The 27220-nt window shown below is 37.8% G+C and overlaps 1 protein-coding gene across 2 annotated transcripts in view; it reads right to left on the minus strand.

The window, feature by feature from the left end:
• The window catches only part of LOC122792264 (MAP7 domain-containing protein 1-like), a 1483077-nt gene that overhangs the window by 991747 nt on the left and 464110 nt on the right, over positions 1 to 27220 (minus strand). For both annotated transcript variants that reach the window (XM_044060015.1, XM_044060014.1), the window contains exon 2: positions 15526 to 15669. In XM_044060015.1, coding sequence (XP_043915950.1) covers positions 15526 to 15669 — 144 coding nt within the window. The remainder of the gene's footprint in view (positions 1 to 15525; positions 15670 to 27220) is intronic.

A 27220-nucleotide genomic window follows, 5' to 3' on the forward strand; every position in this document is an offset into this window, starting at 1 on the left:
ACTGCACACTCCTGCCACTAGGGTGCAGGGGAACCTTCTCCAAAAAGATGGCCTGGATTATTGCTCAAGTTAAACAAAGAAAGCTAGATTCAGCCTTCCTGAATCTAGTCCATGCTACAGCAAACAAGGTGCACCAATTTCAGAAAGAAACAGTTCAAATAAGCAGGCACAATAAGCCTTTAACCAGAAATTCCCACCTCAGAAGGGCAGAATCTAGCCTCTCCTCCCACAAGAGTGCAGACCACAAACCTTCTTAATGAAAAATAACTGGCTTGAAGCCCAAGTGCTTAAACCAGAACTAATACACTTTTAGAATAACAGACAATGAGCCTTCAATCAGCAATTCCCAACTTAGAAGGATATAAGCTACCTGTCCTGATACAACAGTGCAGACCACAAACCTTCTTAATGTAAAACAACTGGTCTGAAGCTACTAAAGTTCTCCTTCCCCATAAATATCTACCCCCCCCCCAGTCAGTCTGCAATAAACTTCAAATCATCCTAATTCTGCTGTCCCATGCAATCCTCTACTCTCCAGCACAGCATGAATGACAATGACAAAAACAAGATGAACACCTGCATTTGACTGTTATTTATTCTCCCTACTTTTTGCAAGTTTGCTGACTGATACTGACTTCATAGGAATGCCATTCAGGACTGAACCACAGAAGATAGGGGCCTGAAAAAATATGCTGTGGGGAGAAACTACTACCGTTCTGAACAGGACAGGACAAATTCACATTAGCCATGAAAAATGTTTTCTGTTCAAAAGTATGATGGTACTGAGAGCGCTGTGTGTGTGTGTGTGTGCATGTGAGTGTGTATGTACATACGCATGCTTGATTCTAGGAGTATGTGTGGAGCAGAAAGAGTATTTTATCAGACATGTTAGGGGAACAAATGATTGTAACTAAGGAAATGATTATTCTGAGCTGGGATACAAGATCTGAATTTCCAACAGATAGCAAAGCCTTGCTAAGTTTAATGCTGTTAGCTGCCAAATAATCTAAACTAACCATAACCAAAATATTGAATATTGTAAAAGTAATTAAAAAAGTGGAGGCGGGATCCTTGGCAAAAGGAAGGAGCAATTTACACAGAAATAAATAGAATTTGTGGGAACACTACATGTAGAATTATGGTCAGGAGGAGGAAAAGTGAAATTTAAGAGAAGGTATGACTTGCGCAATTTATGTAATGTTACAGAGTATGACAATTCTTAAAAAAATAAACATACATGTATGAGGCACGAAGCTAAGGAAAATGTTTACAATGTTTTTTTCTTCTTTTCTGTAACTGTATGTGTACTCATGTTATTAATGAAAATATTTGAAGTTAATACAGGCATTTAAAAAACACTAAAGTTAATTAGGCCCCATGGTGTAAGAAGATATAGCCCTGACTACTGCTTAGGTGATCCTTGTTCAATTAGCAGCCCTGGTGTCTAAGGGAATGGCAGGGCTGGATTAGGCTGAGTGGCTGACGCTAGCTTGCACACCCACTAGGGGATGGAGGTGCTAGACCCATGGCATTGGTGACACCTGATCATGGCTGGGTTCTTACTTAGCAGGCATACACACACACACACACACACACACACACACACACACACACACACACACGCACACTTACATGCAGATATATATATATATATATATATATATATATATATATATGTATTTATATAAACATTATTTATTTTCATTTGTTGCTTGGGGAAGACTGACTAGGTGTACAACCCTTTTTTCTTGGCAGAAGGCCTGGGGAGAAAAGCTCCATTGGTAAAATATAACACAAGATACACTGTAAATTTACACAGTTAAATAAAACATTGGTGTCATCTTTGACAGCGCCATACATTACACACTGTAGCATAATGAACAGGTGCGCATTACATAAAAGCATATCAAACAAAAGTATGCAATCACACTACTATAACACACATCACAACAGCACAACAGCAATATCATGTTGAAATGGAATATATTACATACAAGTATTTGTAGCGAAACATTTCTAGACACGGATATGCACATACGGGTCTTTATCAATTGATCGAGTTTTCAGAAACTTGGACTCCATACAGTCGAGGCCATATGATCGAATTTTTAAAAACTCAAAGCTTTTGAATGGAGATCACAGTACAGTGAAGATCGGGAAATTTATCCTATTCCTCACTGTAGTACGATCTCCGATTTGGTATTTATAACTTGCAGGGGATGTGGGGGGTACAGAGAAGCCTGCCCCGTCCCCCTGCAAAAACATAAAAAAGTTTTTTTTGATGTTTGAGTTGTCGGAAACTTAATCATCTGGGCTCTGATATACTTTTTTCGAGTTTCTGAAATGTTGATCATCTGACATAGACCCACATGTATGGATACCTGTATTAGGGGAGTTAAGACAAGTTAGCGTATGTTGCAACAGGCAGGAACCTTCCTGCTGAGACAGAGAACTGGATGGGGTGGAAGCAGGCACGCCACCTCTCAAAAACAGACAGCTATAGTGAGTGTTCAAGCAGCCTATGATGGGAAGGGTGGGCTGCTCTAATGTATCTGCAAACTGACCAGCTTTCAATTCTGTCAGTCTCTCTGCTGAGGGAAGAGATGGGCTGACAAGACTTCCTTGGCAGGAATGAATAGGCTGTAGGGTTCTTGCCTTTACTAAAGATGCCCAGGTCCCACCCCAAAGAACAAGTGGGCCAATTATGTGCAGGTAGGAGATCCATAAGGCAAGAGTAGGGAATTATAGGACACAAGTTCTGTGCAGGGGGGATTCAATTTGGGTTATGAGCAAACCACACACCTTTACACAGCTTTGCTCAGAATTTAAATATTTTAAATGAACTCACTTTAAAGTAAATATATACTTGCTTTTTTTTTAATTTATGTCAACCAAGAAGGTGGGCAGGTCACTGAAACCTTTTCAGCCATGACTTGGACCAACAGACACTATTACTAGCTAAATAAAGTATGGCCTCAACAAACAAGGTACAAACTGTGCAAATTAAGACAAATAGCTTAAGAACTAGAAAAAAATAAATAAATAAATTAAAAAGCATTTAACTCTGCTGGAGAAAAGGTCCATTTTCGGAGGTGCCGCAGTAACAATATCTTGTTAAGTGACTTTGTCCAAGTCATACAGTAGGCATAAACAGGCAGAGGATCTCAAATTCAGGACTACCATAATCAAGCAAACAACTAGAAGGTCGGTGATTTAAGGCTAAAATAGTAATCAATAAAAATAAAGCACAATAATCATAATGTGTGCTTTAAAGTAAACAGATGTATGCAAATACAAAGAATGACACATTAATAAAAAGCACAACAATGGACAGTTACTATTTTCAGAGTAAAGGGATAAGTTGTAAGATGATGCACGGGGTGGAATGTCTACAAGGCATTGTATTTTATTTATTTATTTTACATTTGGTTACCGGGAAAGTCCTTTTTCAGAGGAGGCCAGGTGAGAAAAGCTCCAACATATGACACATTACAAAGTACAATAAAATGACAATACATTCCACATTAAAAATATAAGCTTGCATAGTACTGAAGTATGTAATTTATGTACACATATTAATACATTTGATTTACAACAAAGTATCGTGCTACTGATAAATGAGAATATTAAAACAGTACATATTTGTCTAGTGAGGAGGTGACAAACAGAACAAATTAAAAAGTGATTACAGGGATGCAGAACACAGTTCCTATATAACATCAGTCAGACAATCAGCTAGAGGCATTGATTACACCTTTCTTTCACTTAATTTGGATAGGAATACCATCTGATGTCGGGATGGAATATTTGCAGTTGGGTGTGGAAAGGGAGACTGGGCATTTGACTAGCCTAGACTGACACAATTGTAACAGGGCAAATAAATACACACACACACACACACCTGGGTATAAGGATGTGTCTGTTTTTTCCCCATCTCCAGAATCTATAGCTCTTTTAAAGGGATGACAAATAATTTACTTCATAAACTTTTCAAGTTCCTAATCCTTCTGAAACCACTGTCCACTGAGCCCAAGACACACTTGCTGGTGTGATTCCTCATCCTTCCTGGAATTTACCTACACTGAGTAGAGAATATATATTGTGTGTGTGTGTGTGTGTGTGTGTGTGTGTGTGTGTGTGTGTGTGTGTACACATATATATATATATATATGTGTGTGTGTATATATATATATATATATATATATATATATATATATATATATATATATATACACACACACATATATATATATATATATATATATATATATATATATATATATATATATATATATATATATATATACACACACATATATATATATATATATATATATATATATATATATATATATATATATATATGTATATGTATATATACACATACATACATATATACAATCTATGTGAAGGAAGGGAATCGGATTCAGTTGCCAAAAATCAGCCCCAAGAACCAAAACACAGCTATGGTTGCTACAAGTTATTAAGAAGCAGTCTCAAAAAGTGTCAATATTTCAACAGGAAATATAACCAGAGCCTCTCAATATTCATCTTCTAGGTGTTCAAAGGAGTCGACGAGGCAAGTTATCAGAATAGCTTCAACAAGACAATGAGTGAGCTCTTACGAGGATGAGATGAGACTGAAACATGTTGCTGTGCAGAATTTTTTTCCTTCTAGTTCCCATGCAAGAAATTATGATAATGTTTGCTTTTGACCTATTTCTGGTTTCACTGAAAGGTGTGGGAGTTCAGAATTGTATGGTGAATATGGCATGTCAAAAAAAGGAAGTCTGATTATAGACATACAAAAATATATCTAGTTTTGGCAATCTGTCTCGCTGTGTTCAGCAGAGATGTTTATTTCAGTCTAAAATCTTTGTGCATTTCCCCTCTACTGAGAAGAGGGCAAGCAAATGTTAGTTAGCCAGGAGTGCTTATCAGAGTAGCTAGTGATAAATCCATACACATCCATCCACAACTCCTTTTTCCCATTTTTTACACATAGGTTCAGGGTAGCTAGTGATAACTGTTCTCCACACACAAAATTATATTCGATTTATTGTGAAAATGGACATTTTCTTTTAATATTATTCTTCTAGAAGTCGAGTTATTTTAAGAAGACCCAACATATTTACAAAAGAGATGTTTATTTTTCATACAGTTTAAACAGCCTTTTTCCAACTTTATACTAGAAGACACAATGTCCTTTTGCAATTTCATCTGAACAACAGGGGGCTTGCAATAGACTTCAGTAACTTTTTTTCCCATTACAGATCACTTGCTTTGCCCTGGGGAATCGAGTACAAGACATTTGTTTTACATAATTTATTCACACTGAGAATTTTCATCTTATAATTATGGGTTCTGTGTACCACTTTCAGGGACATAAAACACTGTATTTCAGTTTTCTTCAAATATTCTGTCTAATAAGCTCCTCAGTGTTATTTTGTCTTTTTATCTGAACTACATGAGAAGTTTTTAATACATACCTAAAAATAAGTATATGGAGAAATAAGAAAATGGGATGGTGGTAAGTTACTGACCTTGAAATTATGAAATCAATCTATTCTTTTTACTCTTAGCTTAGGGTGTTTTACAGAGATTACATTTCTTACCTTTGCAATCAAGGCATATGGTGCACAAAGTGCATAGCAGTATTTTCACCCATCAGAGAATGTTTTCAATCTCTGCTTCTGTTTAAATAAAAAAATAATAAAGCTAGCACTTTCCCTATTCTTACACCAATAAGGACAAACAGTAAACTTTATAACCTCAGTGCCAGCAGCACAGGAGAAAGCACGATGGTATCCATAGACTAATTGAGGCACTACCATGCATGCAGAGAAATGCTTCCCTTAATGTCTTTGGAGCACCTCACGCCATAAGATGATATCAGTGAGCGATATACGAAATTTGTTTAGGTCATGGTCTAATACGTTTGCAAAGCTTTTTATTAAAGAATAGAATACATAATTAAGGAATGAAATGGGTACAGCTGCACTGCGGCACTTGATCATATACAGCAAAGCACCTATGAATCATGGGTAAAACAGGCTAAACAATATCAAGAAAACTGTACAGACCAGGCCTGCACAAACAGAAGGTTGGAGCCCTGAATTTGGTGCCAGGTCTCTTGGAAGGGAGCTGGAGTGGGTGTGGAGTTTTGCAGCTTCTTTACTTACAACTGCTTGAATTCAGTGCAATCCAACTCGTGCATTAAAGCACAAGAAATATAACTTTCACAAGTACCTAACACTTCATGTCATGTGTGTTACTGACAGAAAAATACTCCTTACTTGGGATTTAATGCATAATTTGATTTGTCTCAAGAGATAATATAGAATTATTATTAGTAGTAATAATAATAATAATAATAATTATTAAAACGACAAATACAAACAGTCCAATTTGAATTATCAAAACAGTTTTTCGTAACATAAGCACTTTCATACTAGTACAGCTAACTCTTAAACACTCTTACTTCTTTTCAACTGTTAATGCAATACAGATCTTAGACATAAAATATTAAATACCTTATATGATATTATACATAGATGTCCACCCTGGTGTAACTGCATATTAAATCAGGCACAGTTTCACACAAGATATATGCCGATAATAAAGCATCACCTTCTTATCAGAATGCACCTTTCTAAACAGATCAGAGTTCATCATTAAAGCACTACTAAAAACACTACAATCAGCTGACATCAAACCAACCCATGAAGCTGTTCTAAACCTTATTCCCTTTCCTTCTAAACAACTCTCTGCTGCCTCTATACACTAGGCCAGGTTTATAAGAAAAGGAACTTGGATTTCTCAGTATAACCCCAATGTCCTGGCAACTAATAAAACTTGGCTTATAGGAAGACATGTTTCTCAAACGTTATTAGTAATAACTTACTGTTCGAAACTGGAGCTTTTTGACCTTCTCCCTAATAAGAAGGCAAGCAGATGTTAGTCCAAATCGGCAGATACTGATAAATACTTTTATCAAAATATAATGAGACTCAATTTCTTGTGAAAAGGGACATTTTATTTTTATTTATTATTCAATTTCAGTACCCCTACCACCTTCACAAAAGAGTTGTTTCATTTTTAATAGTACACATACCCCAACCATCCAGAGAGGTGTTCGGCCCTCCTGAAGATTCTTGGCTTCTTTCAATATTTTAAGTGTGTCCTCAAGGAAGTAGTTGCCTTGAGAGAAGTGAGTATCAGATTAACCATTCTGTCAGTCTGTGGCCTTTGAGGTTTGGGTGCACCAGCAAACCCACGTTCTGTGTCAGTACGTCTACAACACGAGGTACACTGAATAAAACGGTCCCTTCCTCAGATGCACCAGTAGGGAAAATCACTACTGCCTGGATCAGAAAGCAGCTAAAATATTCATCCTGGGTCTCTCCACTCTTTGGCCTTTTCCAGAACCCTGGGAAGCAAGTGGACTAGGAAAATATATGCAAAGGAAGAGGCTGTTTCATAATAACCCGAATGCACCCACTACCCATCTGTTTTTTTTTCTCATGAAAATCTTGTACAAAACTTTTGGAACTGGTGACTGCCTGTGGAGATGAATAAATCCATCTCTGTTAACTCGCATTTTTCTCTTTTGGAGGTGGCACTGTTTAGATATCACTTGTGGTTGCTGGCTAGAATTTTGCAGAAGGTGCCTACTGTGGTTTTAGTTCTGCGGATACATGGGACACCCAGACATTCATCTGTGAGTCTAAATCCCAGACTTCCACTGCTAGTGTAAAAAGGGAGTACAAGAGGTACCACATGACTATTGCATTGTGCACAGGCACAACAGGACTTCAGATTTCCACATGATTTCAAAGGCTACAAGGGGCTACGGAAGCCAGAATTATTACCAACATCCCCTTGACACTGATATGTACCTTGCACTGTGCAAGAGTCCACTGACCTGCACACAGACTGTTATTGTGCAAACTAAGCCTGGGCTAAGAGGTCTGTCATTCACTTATGAATGTGCACAGAGTATGAAAAGGCATTTCCCACATTTGGCCTGAAATAAAAACTACCAAATTATTTCTGGATGAATCCGAGGACGAGTAGCTCCTTCTCTAAACAGTGTGGCTATTTCTCCCGTCAGTTCTTCAGATACCACTGGATTTTTTACTTATGGGTCTTCCAATGGTACCACAAGAATGACAGCAGTCCATGACTTCCAGGATGGCTGCACATTGAGTAACAGCTTAACTCTAACTCTCCCAGTGTGAAAACAGTAAGTTAACGGAGAAGGCCAGTAGACTTGTCTGTTTATGGGTAAATTTCAGTAACTGGCTAGTCAGTGTACTGACTGGATGCCAGAAAAAAAGAAATGAAAAGTACCTGGAAAAAATCAGCTACAAAAAGTGATGAAGAAACACTGACTGGGAAAAGTTCTGCAGCTGCTGTACATCAAAAAGCAATGCAACCTCCATGCATGACTTCCAGTAATCTACACAAAGATATAAAACAACTGCACACAGACCTGGTTAAAATAAGTTAAACACTACTGGAGTATATCAAGACAAACAACAAAAGGCTGGAAAAATGGAATACGCTTTAAAGTGATATTCAGATGAGGTGATAAAGCTGCAAAAATCTGAGGCTAAATTAAGAAAAGGTTGGCTGAATATGAGACTGCTCAGGAAGAGATGTTTCAAAAAATAATAGAATTAGAGGAAAGAGCATGTAGGGAAAACTTGAGATTTTCAGCTATACCAGAAATGTGGAAGGGACAGACTACATTAATTTTATGAAAGCACAAATAAGCAACTGGACTTGTATTCCATAGCAGTTGTTAGTTGAAAGGGCACATCATATGTATGCTCCAAACTTGGCTATGAGAAAGCAACCTAGACCTTTAATAGTAAAGATGCAATCCTACCAGCAGAAGGAGTTGATTCTGACAAAACTTTGGCAAAAGGACAAAATACTAAAAGTGGGAGACAGCAGAGTGTTTGTGGAGAATGATTACTCATTGTACACCAGGGAGAACAGGAGTAAATTCATTACACTATTCAGGGAATGTCGAGAAGCAGGTGTAAGATTCAAACTGCTGTACCCACAGTAAGATCCCACAGTAGAGACGTGCCCTTGACTGGAGGATGCAAAAAAAAAATGCCTTTCAAGAAGACTTGCACAGCCGTGAAGAAAAGGAAGAATCAGGAAGAAAAGGTAGGGACATTATTGAGATGAAAATTAGAAACTGCTGCCAAATAGATTTTGATCGTAGAGTAACTAGTGCCCTCCTGAAAAAGGGAAGCTAAGAAAAGGAGAATGTCAGAAATAGGAACCGAAAATGGATTTCAACCTCTAGCCCAGATAGAGAATCTCTTCCACTAACTTCTGTAAACTCTCTTGGTAGAAGACTTCTGAGAAGCAAGGATAATGTCCCTCACAGGGGACACAAGCCTGGATTTAGCAGCAACTACTGGAAGTGGACAAACCAAGCTGTCAGATGGAAGGTCTGCAGATTTGTGAGTGGACAGAGTGACGGATGGGAGATCAGATCCGGCAGTGGATAGAGCACCCAAAGGAGATGCTTCAGATGAGACCACAGGAGAAACGTGTCTGATCGACTAAGCGTCAAATGAGATCAGGGGAGGTAGAGGGCAGCAGAGCATTATGGAAGGGGAGAAGCTTGACCTTGAGCTAAGCTGTTGTCCATGTGTGCCAGCTCGGATCCGATGTCGGATCCTAGACCCATATGTCACTACTGGTGACTAGGATAACATCAGATCAACTATATACAAGTTCAACCTGCCAAACAGTGTATGCATGTATGTAACACAAAAGAAGGTGTTATAAGTAAAAGGTGGGAATAATACATTTTTAATACAATGACGCTTTCTCTTAGGTCTTTAAATGTCAATAGTCTCACAAATACAAAAAAGAATAGTGAACTATATTAAAAATGTAGAGTGCTATGTTACAGAAGACACACTTGGGAAGAACTGAACATGTGAATGTGACAAAGTAAGGTTTTCAGGGTGGTTACTCAGCAGAATATCTAATGACAAAGGAAAGAGGACTCCTTATATAAATTGCAAGACAAGCTCCTATAGTAATAGAAGAGGACAAAATAGATAATGGTAGATTTGTAGTGCTTAGTGGCTACTTGGCAAGGGAGGAGAATTACACTGGCATGTACTTACATTCCACCTAAAACTGCTATGATGGAGCTTAAAGGGACAATCCCCATGCTTAAAATTATGGTCTGATTTAAGCTGACAGAAGTCATGCCCACTTCGACACGTCACTTTCATTCCCACCCATAGTGTTATTTTATTTTTAAATATCCTGTAAATCCACAGTTCCAGTCTTGTTTCAGCTCCCAGGATAAACTAATCTTTAGATTTGTGTTCCTGTCCAACTTACATTGGATTGTAGAACTATGCCCCCAGCTCCTGGCTCATATTTAAAATAAAGAAAGCTGTGCCAGGGAAAAGGGATATCAGTGTATACTAATTTTTAAATTTTGTATCACTCATACTTCTACAGATGTATAAACAGCCTGCTCATAAAAAAATAGTGCATTTGTCTATCAGCATTCAGAAATCAGCACATATCAAACTAGAAGTTGAAAAAGGAACAAAAGTATGTGTCTACTACTGCTCCAAACTTCTGTCACATACTTGCTTTCTATGGAATTACTAGCAGGTCAAAAAGTTACTACATCACGCGGGTATTCAAAAATCAGAATACAGTAAAACATGACAGAAAGACAAATATGGTTTCCACTACTGTTTGCCTGACTCAAGATGCTTTCTACAGGTAGAAGTTATGTCATAAAATTGTTGTAGATATCCAGGATTCACAATCAGCACAGAATAAAATATGAAATGAAAGAAACAAAATACTCTGTTTACTAATGTTTTAAATGCCTTGCATTACTGATGTGCTTTCTAGAGTAGCAGCAGCAGTCAGGTCATAAAATAGATGAAAGGCTACTTTTCTCAATAGGTAAAATGCACAGATTAAACAAATGAATGACTCACAGGGAGAGCCGCTATCAGTACAACTGCAATTTGAGATGGAATTTGGCTAACACCTTTGAAACGTCCTTCAGGTACTCTTCCCCCATCCCACACCCCCTTCCCCAGCCAAAGTTGAGAAAGGCAAACCTGAAATGTAAACAAAGGTTGAATCAAAACAAAAAAATCCCTGGGACTGCCCTTTTAAGAAAATTCTGGGAGAAATAATCACTTTTCAGCAAGGAATATTACTTACAGGTGAGGACTAGAATTTGATTTGCTACAGTGAAGATGTAATGGGGGGGGGGGCAGAAGATAAAGTACAACAAAGGAAGGTAGATTTCTGAAGAATTTTATGAAAATATTGGCATGGAAGATGTGGACTCAGTAATAAGAATTTGAAGTGAATTTACATATTATTCCCCAAAATATAAAAACTGGGCTAGACTAGACGGAATTTACATTTCACAGGAACATCTGCATTTAATAACTATGTCTGCTCATGCACCAATAATAACTAAAATAAAAACACAGGGTAATGAAATAAAAAATAGCACACTGGCGCTTTCCCACCCATTACAAAGGGAGGAATTTAAGGAATGGATAGTGGAGATTATTCAGGAGGTATTCGAGAGGATAGAAATTACTTTTGAAAATATAGCTATGGAGTGGGATAAAATTAAGGTGGAGTTTAAAAATAGGGTGGAAATAAAAGAAAGGAAACTATGGTTAAGAAGCAACAATTACTTACAGGGACTGACAAATGTTAAAGTATTAGAGAATGGGGGAATCTTACAGAACAAGAAGAGGATCAACTGCAGAATGCTAAGCAGAAAATAAGGGATTACCTCGATAATATGCACAAGTTTAGAAAGACTGCTGTTAAGCAACTGTTTTTTGATAACACTAGAGCACAAAAACTTTTAGCTCAAAGACTCGGGCAACAGAAATTAGAAATGGCTGTTGCCAAGCTTAGGGAACCTATAACAAGGAAGGTAGCAAGAGATCCTGTAGAAGTATTATGAAGTCTGTATAAAGCAGAGAAATATGGAAATCAAAAAAAGATACAAATGGAAATGTTTATGGAAGAATTAAATATGCCAAGGATAGAGGTATATGAGGCTCAATTGTTAATGGTTAGGATAAGAGGAGTTGAGATAAAAATTCTGATGTACAACAAATATATAGCAAACTCAAGAAGATAAACACAAAAGCCAGAAGAAGTAGCTGAATTGAACCCACTCAAAGTATTGCAGGCTGCAAATCACTACACAGTTGTAGAATGCAGAATCCACTTTATTAACTTCAGACAAAAAATCCAAGGATGAGCGCTTTCGTCCAGAAAGATCTAGACTTCATCAGACAATTTACCCCACATAGTTACTTCCTTCTTATACAGTCCAAACAGGAAGTTCCACCCAGTTATAAACTAATCAATTATGTCATTAAAAGCACAATATTTATAGTCACTGAATTTAAAAAGCAGACAAAACTATACAAACTGAAAAAGTTCATGGAACACACCACCCTAAAAACACACTATATATAAACACTGCTTCATAAAAATGACAATTTACAATAAATATTTAAATATGTTGAATGTGTTAAAACAATAAATATGTGTGATTAAATACTAAAAACTAGATATAGTAGAAAATGTTAAGAGAAATAAATACACTTAAATACTGAACATGTGAATTATTTAAAATGTTAAAATGCATAATGGAGCAATATATATATGTACATATATATATATATATATATATATATACACACACACACACACACACACACACACACACACACACATTTTATCTTTCTAATGCCTTTAGTTTTAAAATTGGGCTAATTGAAATATGCTCAATCAGGCCTGGCCAGTTCCCGGCATTCAGACGTAATTGCCAGTATAATTCTCTTTTCTCAAGTAATAGTGACCATGCACCACTCCTCATGTTGGTACTGATATTGTCTATAATAAAAAATTGGAACTTATGGTCATTATACTCCAAAACGTGTTTGCTAAGAGAATTTGTTTCTTTTTTATTCCTTATGTCATACAGGTGTTCGTATATGTGATTTTTTAACTTTCTAACAGTCTTGCCTATGTAAAAACAAGAACAGGTGGTACACATGGCACAGTAAATCACTTTCTCAGAATTACAGTTGTATTTCTGATTGATTCTGATTTCAATATTATTAATGTCAAAAATATTGCCTTCTTTAATGTAACTGCAATAGTTACATCTGCCACATTTGTTCATAGAACCTGACCTGTGGTTTGGGTAAGAGTTACTACTCTCAAATATGTTTTTCATATTCTTGCCTTTCCTATATACTATAATAGTTTGCGGTCCTATTAATGGTCTGATGTTCTTGTCATGTCTCAAAATAGACCAGTTTTTTGTTAAGATGTTTGTAACTATCTTGAGTGAATACAGTGATGAAAGAAGTCTTATAATCATTCTTACGTGCAACATTGTCAGTTTCTTGATTACTGGTGAAAGGCCCACTGTCAGTCATACTACAAGAAAGTAAAGGTACATAAAACCCACGCTCTCTCGTTAACCACCTCAATCATTAGATGACTAACAAACTTACAAGGATAGCCTCTTTTTTGAAACATATTTTTCAAGTTGTCACATTCATCTAAAAATTCATCAATACCAGATACCATAAGAAATTCAGAAATTTAGAAATTCTGTGGTGGTTCCAATATAATTTATAAAATCATCAATAGCATCAACAGGTCCACCCCACAGAACAAACATATCATCCAAAAACCTGGTGTAAAATTTGATGTGCTTAAAATAACATGAAGAAAAAAGAAGTTTCTTCTCCCATTGCCTAACTACAATATTTGCATATAAACCACCACATGCAGACCCCATTTTATAAATTATATTGGAACCACCACAGAATTTCTAAAGTTCACCTATACCAGAGACCTTGACAAAATTTCCTTTTTAGACTTCTTTCTGGAAAAGGATTATGAAAACAAGAGGTTTGTTTCAAAAATCTTTAGGAAAAGCACGTGCTCAAACTCACTATTGCATTTTTCTAGCACACACCCAGTCAAACAAAAGAAAGCAATACTTAAGGGACAGTTTGTGCGTGCAGCCCGTATGGTATCTGGTATTGATGAATTCTTAGATGAATGTGACAACTTGAAAAATATGTTTCAAAAAAGAGGCTATCCTTGTAAGTTCGTTAGTGATCTAATGATTGAGGTGGTTAACGAGAGAGCGTGGGTTTTATGTACCTTTACTTTCTTGTAGTATGACTGACAGTGGGCCTTTCACCAGTAATCAAGAAACTGACAGTGTTGCAAGTAAGAATGATTATAAGACAATGCTTTTGAAAATACTTATAAATATTATAAGTGTTAATTAGGTGATTTTCATGTTGAGGGCATGATTGGTTCATTTTTAACAAGCAGGGTATTTAAAGGGTGGCTTTAACAGTTTTAGATAGTTCTGAAGAAGTCTGGATATTTTACACAAAAGCACTAAACATAGGTCTATATTTTATGGAATAAAACTTTGTTTGGTTTGATTATTAATTTGTCTTGCAGCTTCAACAACAATCACTGCTGCCTCACACAAAGCTTTACAAATCGTCAGCTTTATACATCTTCTAATAACCAGGCCTGTGATTGCCAGCATCACCGCCATATTTAACAATGCATCTGTCTACCTCTTGTGACCACATCTTACCAACTTGAAACCTAAACATTCAGTGTTTTTTTTTTTTTTTTTTTGAGGGGGGGGTCTTTGTTTGTTTTATTTCTGAAGCTAATTAAAGTTTCAGTTGCTTTACAATCTCACCTTGGTATTTCATCAAGCAAGTCTGACAACTGACTTCCCTGAAGGCATGTGTGGGCCTTATAGACTTTCTACCCTACACTCATCTAGCTGCCTGCTTCTTATGCAAGTACCTGGAGGTCTGCTGGACTCTACAGAAATTTGTCAGGCTTTCTGGGGACTGGAGGTAGTAATTCTGGTTCCAAGGATGTCACCATGAAAGCAAACTCAAAAGCCTTGATAAATGGGGGAGCCACAGTGGGCTTAAGCTCATACAGGCCTAGCAGGTCTAAGCAGCATTTTTTGTATTAGACATACACTTGAAGTGTTCAGTCATAAGACTGATGGTTTCTCCAAAGGAGACCTACTCTGTAAAAACAGAGAGAGAGAGACAGACAGACAGACTGACAAAATTGTTCTTTGTTGTTGCAGTGGTGTCTGAACTCCTGCAGTTAAAAAAAAAGAAACGAGGATGGCATTGGTAATTGCCACTTTTAAAAGGGATGCAGCCATGCTTCACAGTGCATGGGAGGAGTCCAGCCCATGCCAAAACATCCACAGAGGCCAGTCAAATTCCTGTGTTATAAAAACTACTGCAAGGGTGATTAACACAAGGACCATTAATGCCTTTATATAAACTGCAAACATAGCTTGTTAAAATAGGACATTTTGAGTGGCATGCAGCTAAGAGTACATCCACAGTTATAGGCTCTTAAATCAAATTAGCATTCTTTGTATCCTACCTTGCTTGGCTTTCTGAGCAGCAGTAGTGGCAGCTGAGGGAGACAATGGATCATTCTTCACTGGACTTGTTTCCTCCCCTTTCTCTGTAGGTTCCTTCTGCTTTTCTGTAGCTTCTTCCTGTTTCTTTGCAGGTTCATTAGCATCTATCAAAATGATACAATACAACAAGTCATTAAAAACTGACCTTCTCAAATTTTTACTAATCAAGGCAAGGAGAATTGCCCATGAAAACTGAGCTATCACCAAAAGTACAAGTAGGAAAATACAGTGCTGACACATTGACATGCTTCTGAGATTAAGATGCAACAGTTTTGCTTCCATCATCCTGGCCTTCAGATCCTAATCAGTCTATTAGATTAGTGTAATAAGATGACAATGCACAACCATGGTAAGGATCATTCATTAGACAGGAGTCATCTCCTAGTTCTACTTTTGAATCTTGTTAGCCAAGGAAATTAATCTCTAACTTCAAAAGGTCACAGCAACCTCACCCCTGCATAAACAAGCCACTAATGAGTCCTACATATGACTGACTGGGGCTACCAGTCAGGGAGCAAATATTTTCAATCAGCCCCTTACATTTCAAAGAACACCCAGTCCATAAATTAGCAAACTAACACTCCTGTGTACTAAGTACAGAGTAGAAGAAAACACTACATACAGATCAAAGTAATTTCAGTGTTGGTGAAGATACTCGAAATCTGTTAAAGTACCATTCAGATTCCTCCACCAACATGGCCAGAATTCTCATTTCTCCTATTAGTACATTTAGTGCTCAAGGCACAACACGGCTACTGCTGCCCCGAACCCAAATCAGTGAAGAGAAGTGAAGCCCCTGGGTGTCAGTACACTTTGACCTTGCTCCATCACACTGATGGAGTTTGGATTTACTGGTCATTTCACCTTAGGGTTTGAAAACTACTTAAATGAATTAACTTCGGAGACTTTCATTTACAGGTCACCTGACATCTTTGGAAAAGGTAGTAGCTGTGCAACAAGAATCAACTTGGAGATCCATACTGTTCTCCAAATACATCAATGTCATCAATGACCACCTCAGGCACAAGCTTCCCATCATGCACTGTGAAGGTATGACTAAACTTTTAAACTTCAGGGATCTACCAACAAATGAGGCATGCTAGTGGTTTACACAGCAGCAGCAAGCAGGGGTCAAGTCTTAATGAACTAGGACTAAATACTGCCAAAATCGTACGGTGTACTGGCTGGCTTGTGAAATATCTCAACTCAAGGCTGTCACCTTACAAGTAATAAGTACTATAACCAGAGAGATACACCACTGATTATCTATAGTGGATATAAAAAGTTTACACACCCCTGTTAAAATGCCAGGTTTTTGTGATATAAAAACATTAGACCACAATAAATCACTTCAAAACTTTTCCAACCTTTAATGTGACCTATAACCTGTACAATTCTATTAAAAAACAAACAAATCTGTTAGGAGAAAAAATATAAAACATAAAAAACGTACAATAAGCTGGTTGCATAAGTGTGCACACCCTTAAACTAATACTTTGTTGGAGCACCTTTTGATTTAATTACAGCATTCAGTCTTCTTGGGTAGGAGTCCATCAGCATGGCACATCTTGACTTGGCAATATTTACCCACTCTTCCTTGCAAAAGTGCTCCAAATCTGTCAGATTGTGAGGGTATCTCTTGTGCACAGCCCTCTTCAGGTCACCCCTACAGATTTTAGGTCTGGGCTCTGGGTGGGACCTTCCAAAACTTTAATTTTCTTCTGGCGAAGCCATTCTTTTGTTAATTTGGATGTATGCTTGGGGCCATTGTCATGTTGAAAGGTGAAATTCCTCTTCATCTTCAGCTTTCTAGCAGACGCCAAGCAGACGCCTGAAGGTTTTGGACCAAAAGTGACTGGTATTTGGAACTGTTCATAATTCCCTCCACCTTGACTAAAGTCCCAGTTCCAGCTGAAGAAAAGCAACCCAAAGCATGATACTGCCACCAACATGCTTCACCATGGGGATGGTGTTACTTTGGTGATGGGAAGTGTTGTTTTTGCGCCAAACGTACCTTTTGGAATTGTGGCCAAAAAGTTCAACCTTGGTCTCATCAAACCAAAACACATTTTCCTACATACTTTTGGGAGATGATACATTGTTTTGCAAATTTTAGCCGGGCCTGGATGCTTTTCTGTGTAAGAAAAAATTCCATCTTGCAGCCCTACCCCCAGGCCAAACATGGAGAATACGTGAGATTGTTGTCACATGTAGTACACAACTACCAGGCATTCCTGCAGCTCCTTCAGCATTGCTGTAGGTCTCTTGCCAGCCTCCCTGACCTTTTTTCGTCTTTTCTTTTCAATTTTGGAGGAATGTCCAGTTCTTTGCAACGTCACTGTTGTCCCATATTTTCTCCACTTTTTGAAGACTGTCTTAAGTGTGTTCCATGGTGTCTTAAGTGTGTTCCATGGTATATCCAATGCTGTGGAAATATTTTTGTACCCTTCTCCAGACTGATACCTTTCAACAATGAAATCCCTTTGATGCTTTGTAAGTTCTCTGCGAATCATAGCTTTTGCTGTAGCAGGCAACTGAGTAAATATCAGGAAAATGTTACTAGGACAGCTGAACTTTATTTGGGGTTAATCAGAGTCTCTTTAATTGATGGCAGGTGTGTACACAAGAAGACCTAATGCTGTAAGTAAAGCAAAAGGTGCTTCAACGAAGTATTAGTTTAAGGGTGTTCACACTTACGCAACCAGCTTATTGTATGTTTTTTTATTTTGTATACACTTCCCCTAACATATTTGTTTGTTTTTCAATTGAATTGTATAAGTTATAGGTCCCATTAAAGGTGGGAAAAGTTTTGAAATGATTTATTGCAGTCTCATTTTTTATATCACAAAAACCTGGCATTTTAACAGGGGTGTGTATACTTTTTATATCCACTGTATATATGAAAATGAACAACCTGCTTGGGGATGCTTGTTTCTGTTCTGAATTTGGCAGCCATACTTGGTCACAACTTCAATTTGATCAAGATTATTTTCACTGAGACAATGTCATTCACTAAAGGAACAAAAACAGATAAATGTTATGAACAACTAAGTGGAGATTCCACATTAATACTGTTACTAAAAACATAGACACAGCTTAAAAGTGCAGACGAGGTCTAAAGTCTATTGTGATGATGTTACCACATCCAGCAGCATAGATGACCTTCCAAAAAAAAGTGTTGCAAGAGGAGATTTTTGAATGTCTTAAACTACCTCACAAGCTGCAATTTACAAAAAAAGCTGCCTGACAAGAATAATACAAGGGCTAAAGTGTGTAGAGGAATGGGTGTAGGCAAAATATGCCTGTTCTAATTGCTTTGATTAAAAAAAAAAAAGTCATATGACAAACAGTTTTAATGCACCCCTACCGCACCCACACACACACAAATGAGCACCATTAAACTGCAACTTGTTCCAACCCCATTCCACTCTCCCAGAGTACCCTCAGACCTCCTGAGCTCCTTTCGATCTGATCCTGAACACAGCCCTTTACTGTGTGGACCTTCTGAGCAATGTAAGGCTACTAAATGCCAGGGGTTGGAAACAAGGTCTTACCTATGAAATAAATGGAGGATGGACATCCATCAATCTGTGGCCTGCAGGATCCCTAACACAGGGAATGGCATGTAGTGACATCGCTGTGCATGATGTGCACATGCAGATCCCGTGTGCTAGATTACACATCATTCTCCTACCTTACAGGCTTTACCTACAAGGTCCTCGATACCACCCGGTCACACAGGTAGCAGTACAACCAAAGACTCCCCTACTCCCAACTAGGATAAGAGAGCTGGCCAAACAAATGTACTCTAAACCAAAAAGGTTGACTGACTGAGTAAAGGTTAAGTATGACCCAGCTATATATTTTTTTCAAATATCTTATTTGAAATTTCATAACCTCAGACATATTCTTAAAGCACTGACAAGTAAAGGAGTTTGAAACAGATTTTGAACATTTTCTTAAATTAACAAGGATTTTGCTTCTTCCTAATATTCACAGATAAACTAATCCAGTTTGCTGAAAGCCTTTTTTTTTAGTGTCCTCTCCCACCCATGCCCACTGTGAGTGAGCTACGATCAGTGGATCTCACAGGGGTACTGATGGTTTTCCTATCGAATATTTTTTATGCCAGAGGGGTTGTTGCTTCTTTTGCCTTAACTAAAAGTAAGGTGTTTAGAAGCAAAGAAGCTCATACAGTAATGGACAGCTATTTTGATTTTTCCTAAAAATGGAAGTCAAGTACATCCTTAATAAAAAATCAAAATGACCAAGTTCTGTTACATTTCTTAAATTTTATTCATACTGATCACTGCTGCTGTAACCTTAGCTATTTGGGATATATCCTGACAAGGACAACAACAGCCCACCAGCTTCCAAAGCTTTAAGACTGACTAAATGACAAGTTTGGGCACAAAGTCCTTCAGAGTTTTACTGCCGCCATACAGCACGCTCTTCTGAGGCTTTCGAGGATCTCTAAAGTCAGATAAAGAAATAAAAAGTAAGTTTTACCAGCAGCAATCTGTAGCAAATATGTACTCCCTGGTAAGTGAAGGATAGACAGCAGTAATTCATATTTCAGTCTGAATATAAAGGCATTTAGTCCAAATGCCTTTATATTTCTGGTTTTCAAGTGAAATGATAGTTGCAGCAGGCTTTTCAGCTCCTTTAGAAGTTTGACCACCACCACTACGTTTGTATGAAGCATAACGCGAGACTCTGAGTTAGGTAAATTCATATACAGGGATTTGAAACTAAATTTACTGGTATACTCTCGGGTTCGTTAATGCAAAAATAGTTGATGTATGCAGATACACTGTCAACAAGAGCAGCTAATGAACTTGTAGGGTTTAAAACAAGTTTGACTGCTTTGAAACATGGATAAAGTTTGTTGAAATCATCTTGGCAACATTCCAGAATATGTTCACAAGGTTTAATTGAATAAAGTTATCTGCATATACAGTGACATGAAATCAAGGTTAAATGAAACAGAAGCTTTTCATATTGACGTTAGCATTTTTCATTCCTGAACAAGCTGTTCACAAAACACCAGTGTTATGAACACAGACCACACAAGTTTTACTTCCACACTGTAAAGATCAAAGCAGTAAACCTCAATATCCACAATATTCATCCCTACTGATTAAATGACGCTTGTAGCACAGACTTATAATGGCACTGAATTAATCATGACACCTTAAATTACATAGCTACAATGACTTTTATGTGGCAAATACTCTAACAAAATGCCTAAAGAATCCCCAGCTCCTGTTGCTGACCAACAGTGGTGAAGGCACTACAGTACAGCCTAACAAGGTAGAGCTACAACAAAATCAATCGACCCCCAACTGCCAAAGGTGCCCCAAAGCAGTACAACAAAGCAGAAAAGTCTTCAAGGTACACCACCAAGAACTTGCTCTGTGTCAAGTGATAAAAACATACTTTATTCAAAGAAAAACAATAAAAATGTTAAAAACACACGAAATTCCCAGCTGAGATAAGCGCTTTTGGTTTCTTAAGCCTTTTTCAGATCATACATAACAAGTGCTGGGTAAAAACATATATATTGTGCTGCAGCCAATCCAGTGGCTTAAAAATATTTTTTATTCTATCAGCAGAGCACCTCTGGACTATTAGTCCTTGGTCTGAAACAAACTCTGCACAGGATCTAGTCTAGCTTCCAATCAGAATCCTTTGCTGCTGCTGCTGCAGTGTCCTCAGTCAGGTACGTACACTCTCTGTTCTTTCCATCTCTGCACTCAGATAAAGTTAACACCCTGTAGTGTATAAGTACCAATCAAATTCTTTAAGTATTGTTTCCTTCCAATCAATAGCTGTTAGCTACTTTCAGCAAAAGAAAGCATATAAAAACAGTTTTTTGTAAGAGGAATCTTTTGTAGTCCTAACAAACTTGATAAACCCTCCCCCATACTCTCATGCCAAGGTGTGAAAACTCTCACTGCAGTAAATGATTCCTTGCAGTACATTTACAAGTGACAAGTAGTAGGACTCCAAACTTTGTCTGCTACTTCTCTATGCCTTCAGTGTGAGGATTGTTCTCTCTCATGAATGATGCAGACTTAAAATGTGCTTTACTAGTTCCTCAATTATTTCTGTCATGTCCGCCCTCCTTTTTTCTATTTCATATTTATTTATACTTTGATAACCAGGAAAGTAAACTGGTTCCAGATTCCTTTTCAGCCACAACAAAAGCTGCACTGGCAAAGATAATAACAGTTATTAAATGCACTTATCAATACAAATAACAAAATACTGACAGAAAGACATTGACCAAGATTGCATGTGGAACACATAGCCAATGTGTGACCAAGTAAATCACTGAGCAAAATTTACTAGAATGCATACAATAATAATGCTTAACTATATTTTGTTTATTATAAATTCATTGTATGCACAGACATGTGTGTGCGTGTATATGTATGTGTTTCTGTATATGTATATAAAGGACATATGTAGAAAAGCATGTGTGTGCGTGTGTATACATTTAAACACAGCTAAGTACTTCTGATTTCCTTTTCTTAGCGTTATTAATGCAAGGACACATAGTCAATGTATGTTAAAGTAAATTCAGCTGTACATTATGGTTGCTCTCTGACAATGCAAGGACTGACTCAAAGTCGGTAGGAATCTCTTACAATGGATCTGCATGTACCAGATATGCATCCCCCTCTGGAAGGATGTCACACAAAGCATAAAAGGTCTTTTTTATGAACAGTATCAGTGCACCTAGTTGATAGGGTTGCCACCTGACTCACTCTCTGCAGTTCTGGTGTGTGTGTGTGTGTGTGTGTGTGTGTGTGTGTGTGTGTGTGTGTGTGTGTGTGTGTGTGAACAAATGTGTGAAGGCTTTATATCAAGGGTCAGCAACACGCAGGACTACTCCAGAACAAATGTGTGAAGGCTTTACCATCAAGGGTCAGCAACACGCAGGACTACTCCAGAACAAATGTTTGAAGGCTTTATATCAAGGGTCAGCAACATGCAGGACTGCTCCAGAACAAATGTGTGAGGGCTTTATATCAAGGGTCAGCAACACACAGGACTGATCCAGAACAAACGTGTGAAGGCTTTACAGCCTGTCATGCCACATTATATTCTGCTTCCCCAAAAGGACATAGGTGGGAAAGTTTGGACTGCTTCAAAAAAGTCTTATCACTGCACATTAAAATGAAATGATGGTTTACATATGTTAACAGAAAACAAACCATTACAACAGTTTGTATGGTTACTGTCATGCAGTATACATTCAGGCTTTCTTTTTAACAATTTTCATTCACTCCAATATCAATTCCTGCCTTCCCTTAAACCTCACTCTTACTCATGAGCATTATTCTGCAAGTACTACTCCCACAAATTCCATGTATTTCTATGAAAGTTGCTCCTTTTTTAAAGATACTCCTCCAGTCTTTTCTTTGTAATATCCAGAATGTCCTTTATGTTGAGAATATATTTTAATTTCCACTCTCTAGTATTTCTTTTTACGGCAGCCAACAGCCTTAAACCCAGTACTACCTTACTATGTGTGGGTAATCCAGACCTTGCATCCTAGTTTAAAATAATGATTTCCTCAGTTACAATCATTTGTTTCCCCAAAGTTTCTGTCAAAGTATTCTATAGGGAATTATTTTTAAATCTGCCAACTTGCTACATTCCCAAAATGTTTCCAATCACCTCTTTTTCCTCCATCAAACCTCCAGCATTTGCTACCTATCTGAGGAAAAATAGTCTGAAAAACCGATAGAGTCCTTGATTGAATAACATTAGAGGAGATCTCCTTGGTCCTGGCCAACTCTTGTGAAAGGAAGTTATCTAGACATGGGTAGAATCTACTTGGAATTATACATGCAGGTGGGAACCAGTCTCAGGGAAAAGTGATCGCTGTAGTGATCAAAATTTAGAGATTAAGACGACTTCCTCCATTTTGAAAGCAGGCCATGATTCCAGACATTCACAGAGTGGAGAAGAATCCTAAATATTCATCATCACACAAAATTATTTTTATCCTGAATCATGATAATACTCTAGTGACCCAGTACCCCTCTGGTTCAGGGACTATGAAAACTCTGAACAAAGTCACACTTATATTGATGACATTTGACAATATAACTTAGGGTTCAGGGTACACAAAGTGGGGAACATCCTCATTAATAACTCAATACTGAAAAAAGACTATTTGGGATTTTTTTGTTTTCCAGCTGGGTTTATTCAGCTGCTGCAAAACCTCTGCACAGGTTTATACATCAGATTCAAGGTAGGTATCACCACTTTTTGTCAAAGACTTTTCACCTTGAAAACCATACTCATTTCTTTTCTATCTTGAACCCTTGAAAAAACTGCTCAGACCTTTACAGGAGCTGCAAGTGCATTAATAAAGAAGTTATTATTAGTTTTCGGAGACAACCTGCTAGTGTATCTGCCTGACCAAGAACAAGCTATACAGAGGTTGTTCAATACATTAAGGTACCTCAGTAGACAGGCAAACTACAGGAAGAATTTCCATATTTGATGGAGTACAACCTTTGGCTTCCCGAGTTGCTGAAACAGTTAAAGCCACCTAGGTTGCAGTTCTGGGCAACTATAAGAGTCAAACATCCACATGGAAATTTCTGTTATTTGGCTTGTTACCAAATATTAAAAGTGATCCAAACGCTTTATGCCAAAAGAGCTTTTAGGCTACTCCAGCTGAACCACTGTGGAAGATCTGGGCCACCAAAAATGTACTGCGGTACTGTAACAAGGAGGACAGAAAGGCAAGAGGTTTATGGGACAAAATGATCACGCAGACTAAAATAAGTGGACTGGATATTCTCAAATTCATTCCTTTCTTCAGAGTGTCCCAGTCTAGACTGACTTACTTATGCCAGATGTCAAATTATAGAGCTTTATTCCTGACTCTGTGTTTACAAACACGAATACGAAGGTTTTGCTCTCAACTCCAGATAAACTACACGAGACCAAGCATGACTGACTGCTTGTTTCAGCTGAAGAATGAGAGATGGGGTCCTGAGTAATGAATGGGAGCTTGGGGAATAAAGTATATTGAAGATAGCACTGACAGGTTAACATAAAGCTATACATATCTGTAATGGTCTTTTGTGATTCTGCCTAAAGCACGTTCCTAAATCCTTTACTGGGAGCGGTTCATACAGAAGAGCACATTGTCTCTTGTATGGAAATATCTGATTTTAGAAGACCAGACTTTCTTTAATATCATGAAGTTAATACACTGAAACAATTAAATACTCCTGAGGACAACTGGCCCAGCTGAAGCATTTTTATCCTATGATAAAAGTCTTAGGCATGTGGGAATATCCAAGGCTCATCTGGCTAGCAGGAAATGCATGGAGTTAGAAGCATTCAAAGAATGATATGGCAAATTAACTGGTCAGGACATGGGAGACACTTCTACAAATCGAAAGACAAGGAAGACTGATGAAACTTTGATGCCCAGACACACTATCAGCCTGACGCAATTTCAGATAGTCATGTAAAAATGTCTACACAAAAATTGTTATACCTCAGCAAGGTTCATACACTCATATTATGGTTGCCCACCCAAATTCTAGGGATGTAACTTTGAAGAAAATAGAAAATGGATCCCTGCATTTTCTGTTTAAGGTCATGGATCAGTTCAAGCTGCTCATCAGATTGTTCGGGACAGTTTCCGGCTTTAAAAGATAACCCTCACTGCTCCTCTTCTCTTTGCTGACTTCTGATGTTGGGAGGTTGCAACTATGAGGTGGAGTTCCTGGCCTTTTTAATGCTGGCAACAAAGAAAGCTGTATTCAAAATAACAGAATAGGTACTGTGGCTCTGGTCTTAGAAAGAGGTAAGAAGCATGTGAACAAACATCTCCCTTGACTTTCTGATTTAGGCACTGAGCAGAATGGAGGAAACATGGAGGTTTGGTCTCAGATTCTGCTTCGCTTGTCATCAGTTGGTCCTTCTACCAATTGGGAATCACTTCCCATATAGGTGATGGATGTCCAAAGGGTTTTACTGGAAGTAGACTGTATGAGGATCTTCCTCTTGTTGTTTTTCCTCTCCACTTTTTTAATACTTGGCATCGATACAAGTCACTTTCCGGACACTTTGCTGTTTTCTTCAGATGGTGGGCCAGACTGACAAAAACATATTAAGAAACTACATCAGTTCTGTGAAAAAACTTTTGTTGGAACCTAACAAAAAGAAGGCATGACACAGCACCAGTTCCATCAAATTGGATATTAAAACACACACACAAAAAAGAAAGAACAAAACGTGTGGATGGGGTGTACCCTCAGACATGAAATATCTAAATGTACTTGCTTTGCCATCCATAACAGTGATGACAAAGATCCCTTAATCCCACTGTTCACCTGTCTTGTTCTAACACATAGCTTTCGATTAAACAGAAATAAGTGGCAATCTATTCTTGTTCGACAAAAGTGAAAATTCAACTGTAAGTACGGAACCCTAGATGCTCCTGTATACACACACACATTATATATATTTATTTATTTTCCATTTGTTTGCCGGGAAATGTCCGACTGGGCAGAGTTGCCCGTTTTCAGCAGAGACCCGGGGAGAAAAACTCCATACAGTAATACAATAAAGAAATGTGTAAACTAGAAACATTTACAGTATCATACAATAGAGTAAGAATATGTAGAAAAATAACATTTGTAGTATAATGCAATAATACAATGAAGAATATGTGAAGTAATAACATTTACAGTATACACAATAATAATACACAAAGTAGTTAGACAATTATAAAAAGTTGAACAATGGCAACTTTTGTAGCACACAGTAGCTGCAGAAATTTGTACATATAGTGGAAGTAGAGTCAATGCTCTCCAAACAGTAGAGTGTATATACAATAGATAGACAAGTTGTTGTTGTTCTTTCCGCTTTTCCCGGTTAGGGGTCGCCACAGCGGAACTCCGGTCCACTAACGATTGGCAGCAGATTTTTACGGTGCTGAGGTGCCAGCCTGACACCCAACCTTCAATGAAGGCATGCCCATTCACGCATGTCTTTTGCACGCCACTCAACTGTGGGGAGGACATGCAGACTCCACACAGAAGGCAGTCCAGCCGAGAATCAAACAGGAGAACCTCTTGTAATAGACAGAAAAAGACATTGTAAGTGTGTGCAAGAATAAGGCTAAGCGAAAATACATTGTTTGATTTGGTGACCAGTAGTTCTACATGACGTAGCTTTGAGATAAAAGGAGATGAGGTGAGAGTATTAATAACTGATGGGATTTACCAAGGGCTAGAGCAGAAGCATATCCATAAGTGGAATAAGTAGGACTTAAGGAGGCTCTTAAAGTTATGCATGCTTTCTAGTGATTGGATATCTAGACGAAGGATATTCCATGACATATGCTTTCTAGTGATCGGACATCTAGGGGAAAGGGTATTCCATGTTCTTGCGACAGCAGTAGTGTACCGGGAGCCCCCAAAGTAATATTTACTTCTAGAAATTTCAACTGATGCTTTGTTGGTACTTCTTAATGGAAGACTGTTAGTACTGGGGTGTAAAAGTCCTTGTAGGGGTGTTTTTTTTTTTTTTTTTTTTTTTTGGTTGATAACGGATTGATCAGCAGTATGGTTTCATGCCAGGAAAGAGCACTACAGATGCGATGTTTGC

This window comes from Protopterus annectens, chromosome 1.part2 (genome assembly GCF_019279795.1).
Source record: "Protopterus annectens isolate FY-2018-M chromosome 1.part2, PAN1.0, whole genome shotgun sequence".
In the NCBI taxonomy this organism is placed as follows: domain Eukaryota; kingdom Metazoa; phylum Chordata; order Ceratodontiformes; family Protopteridae; genus Protopterus; species Protopterus annectens.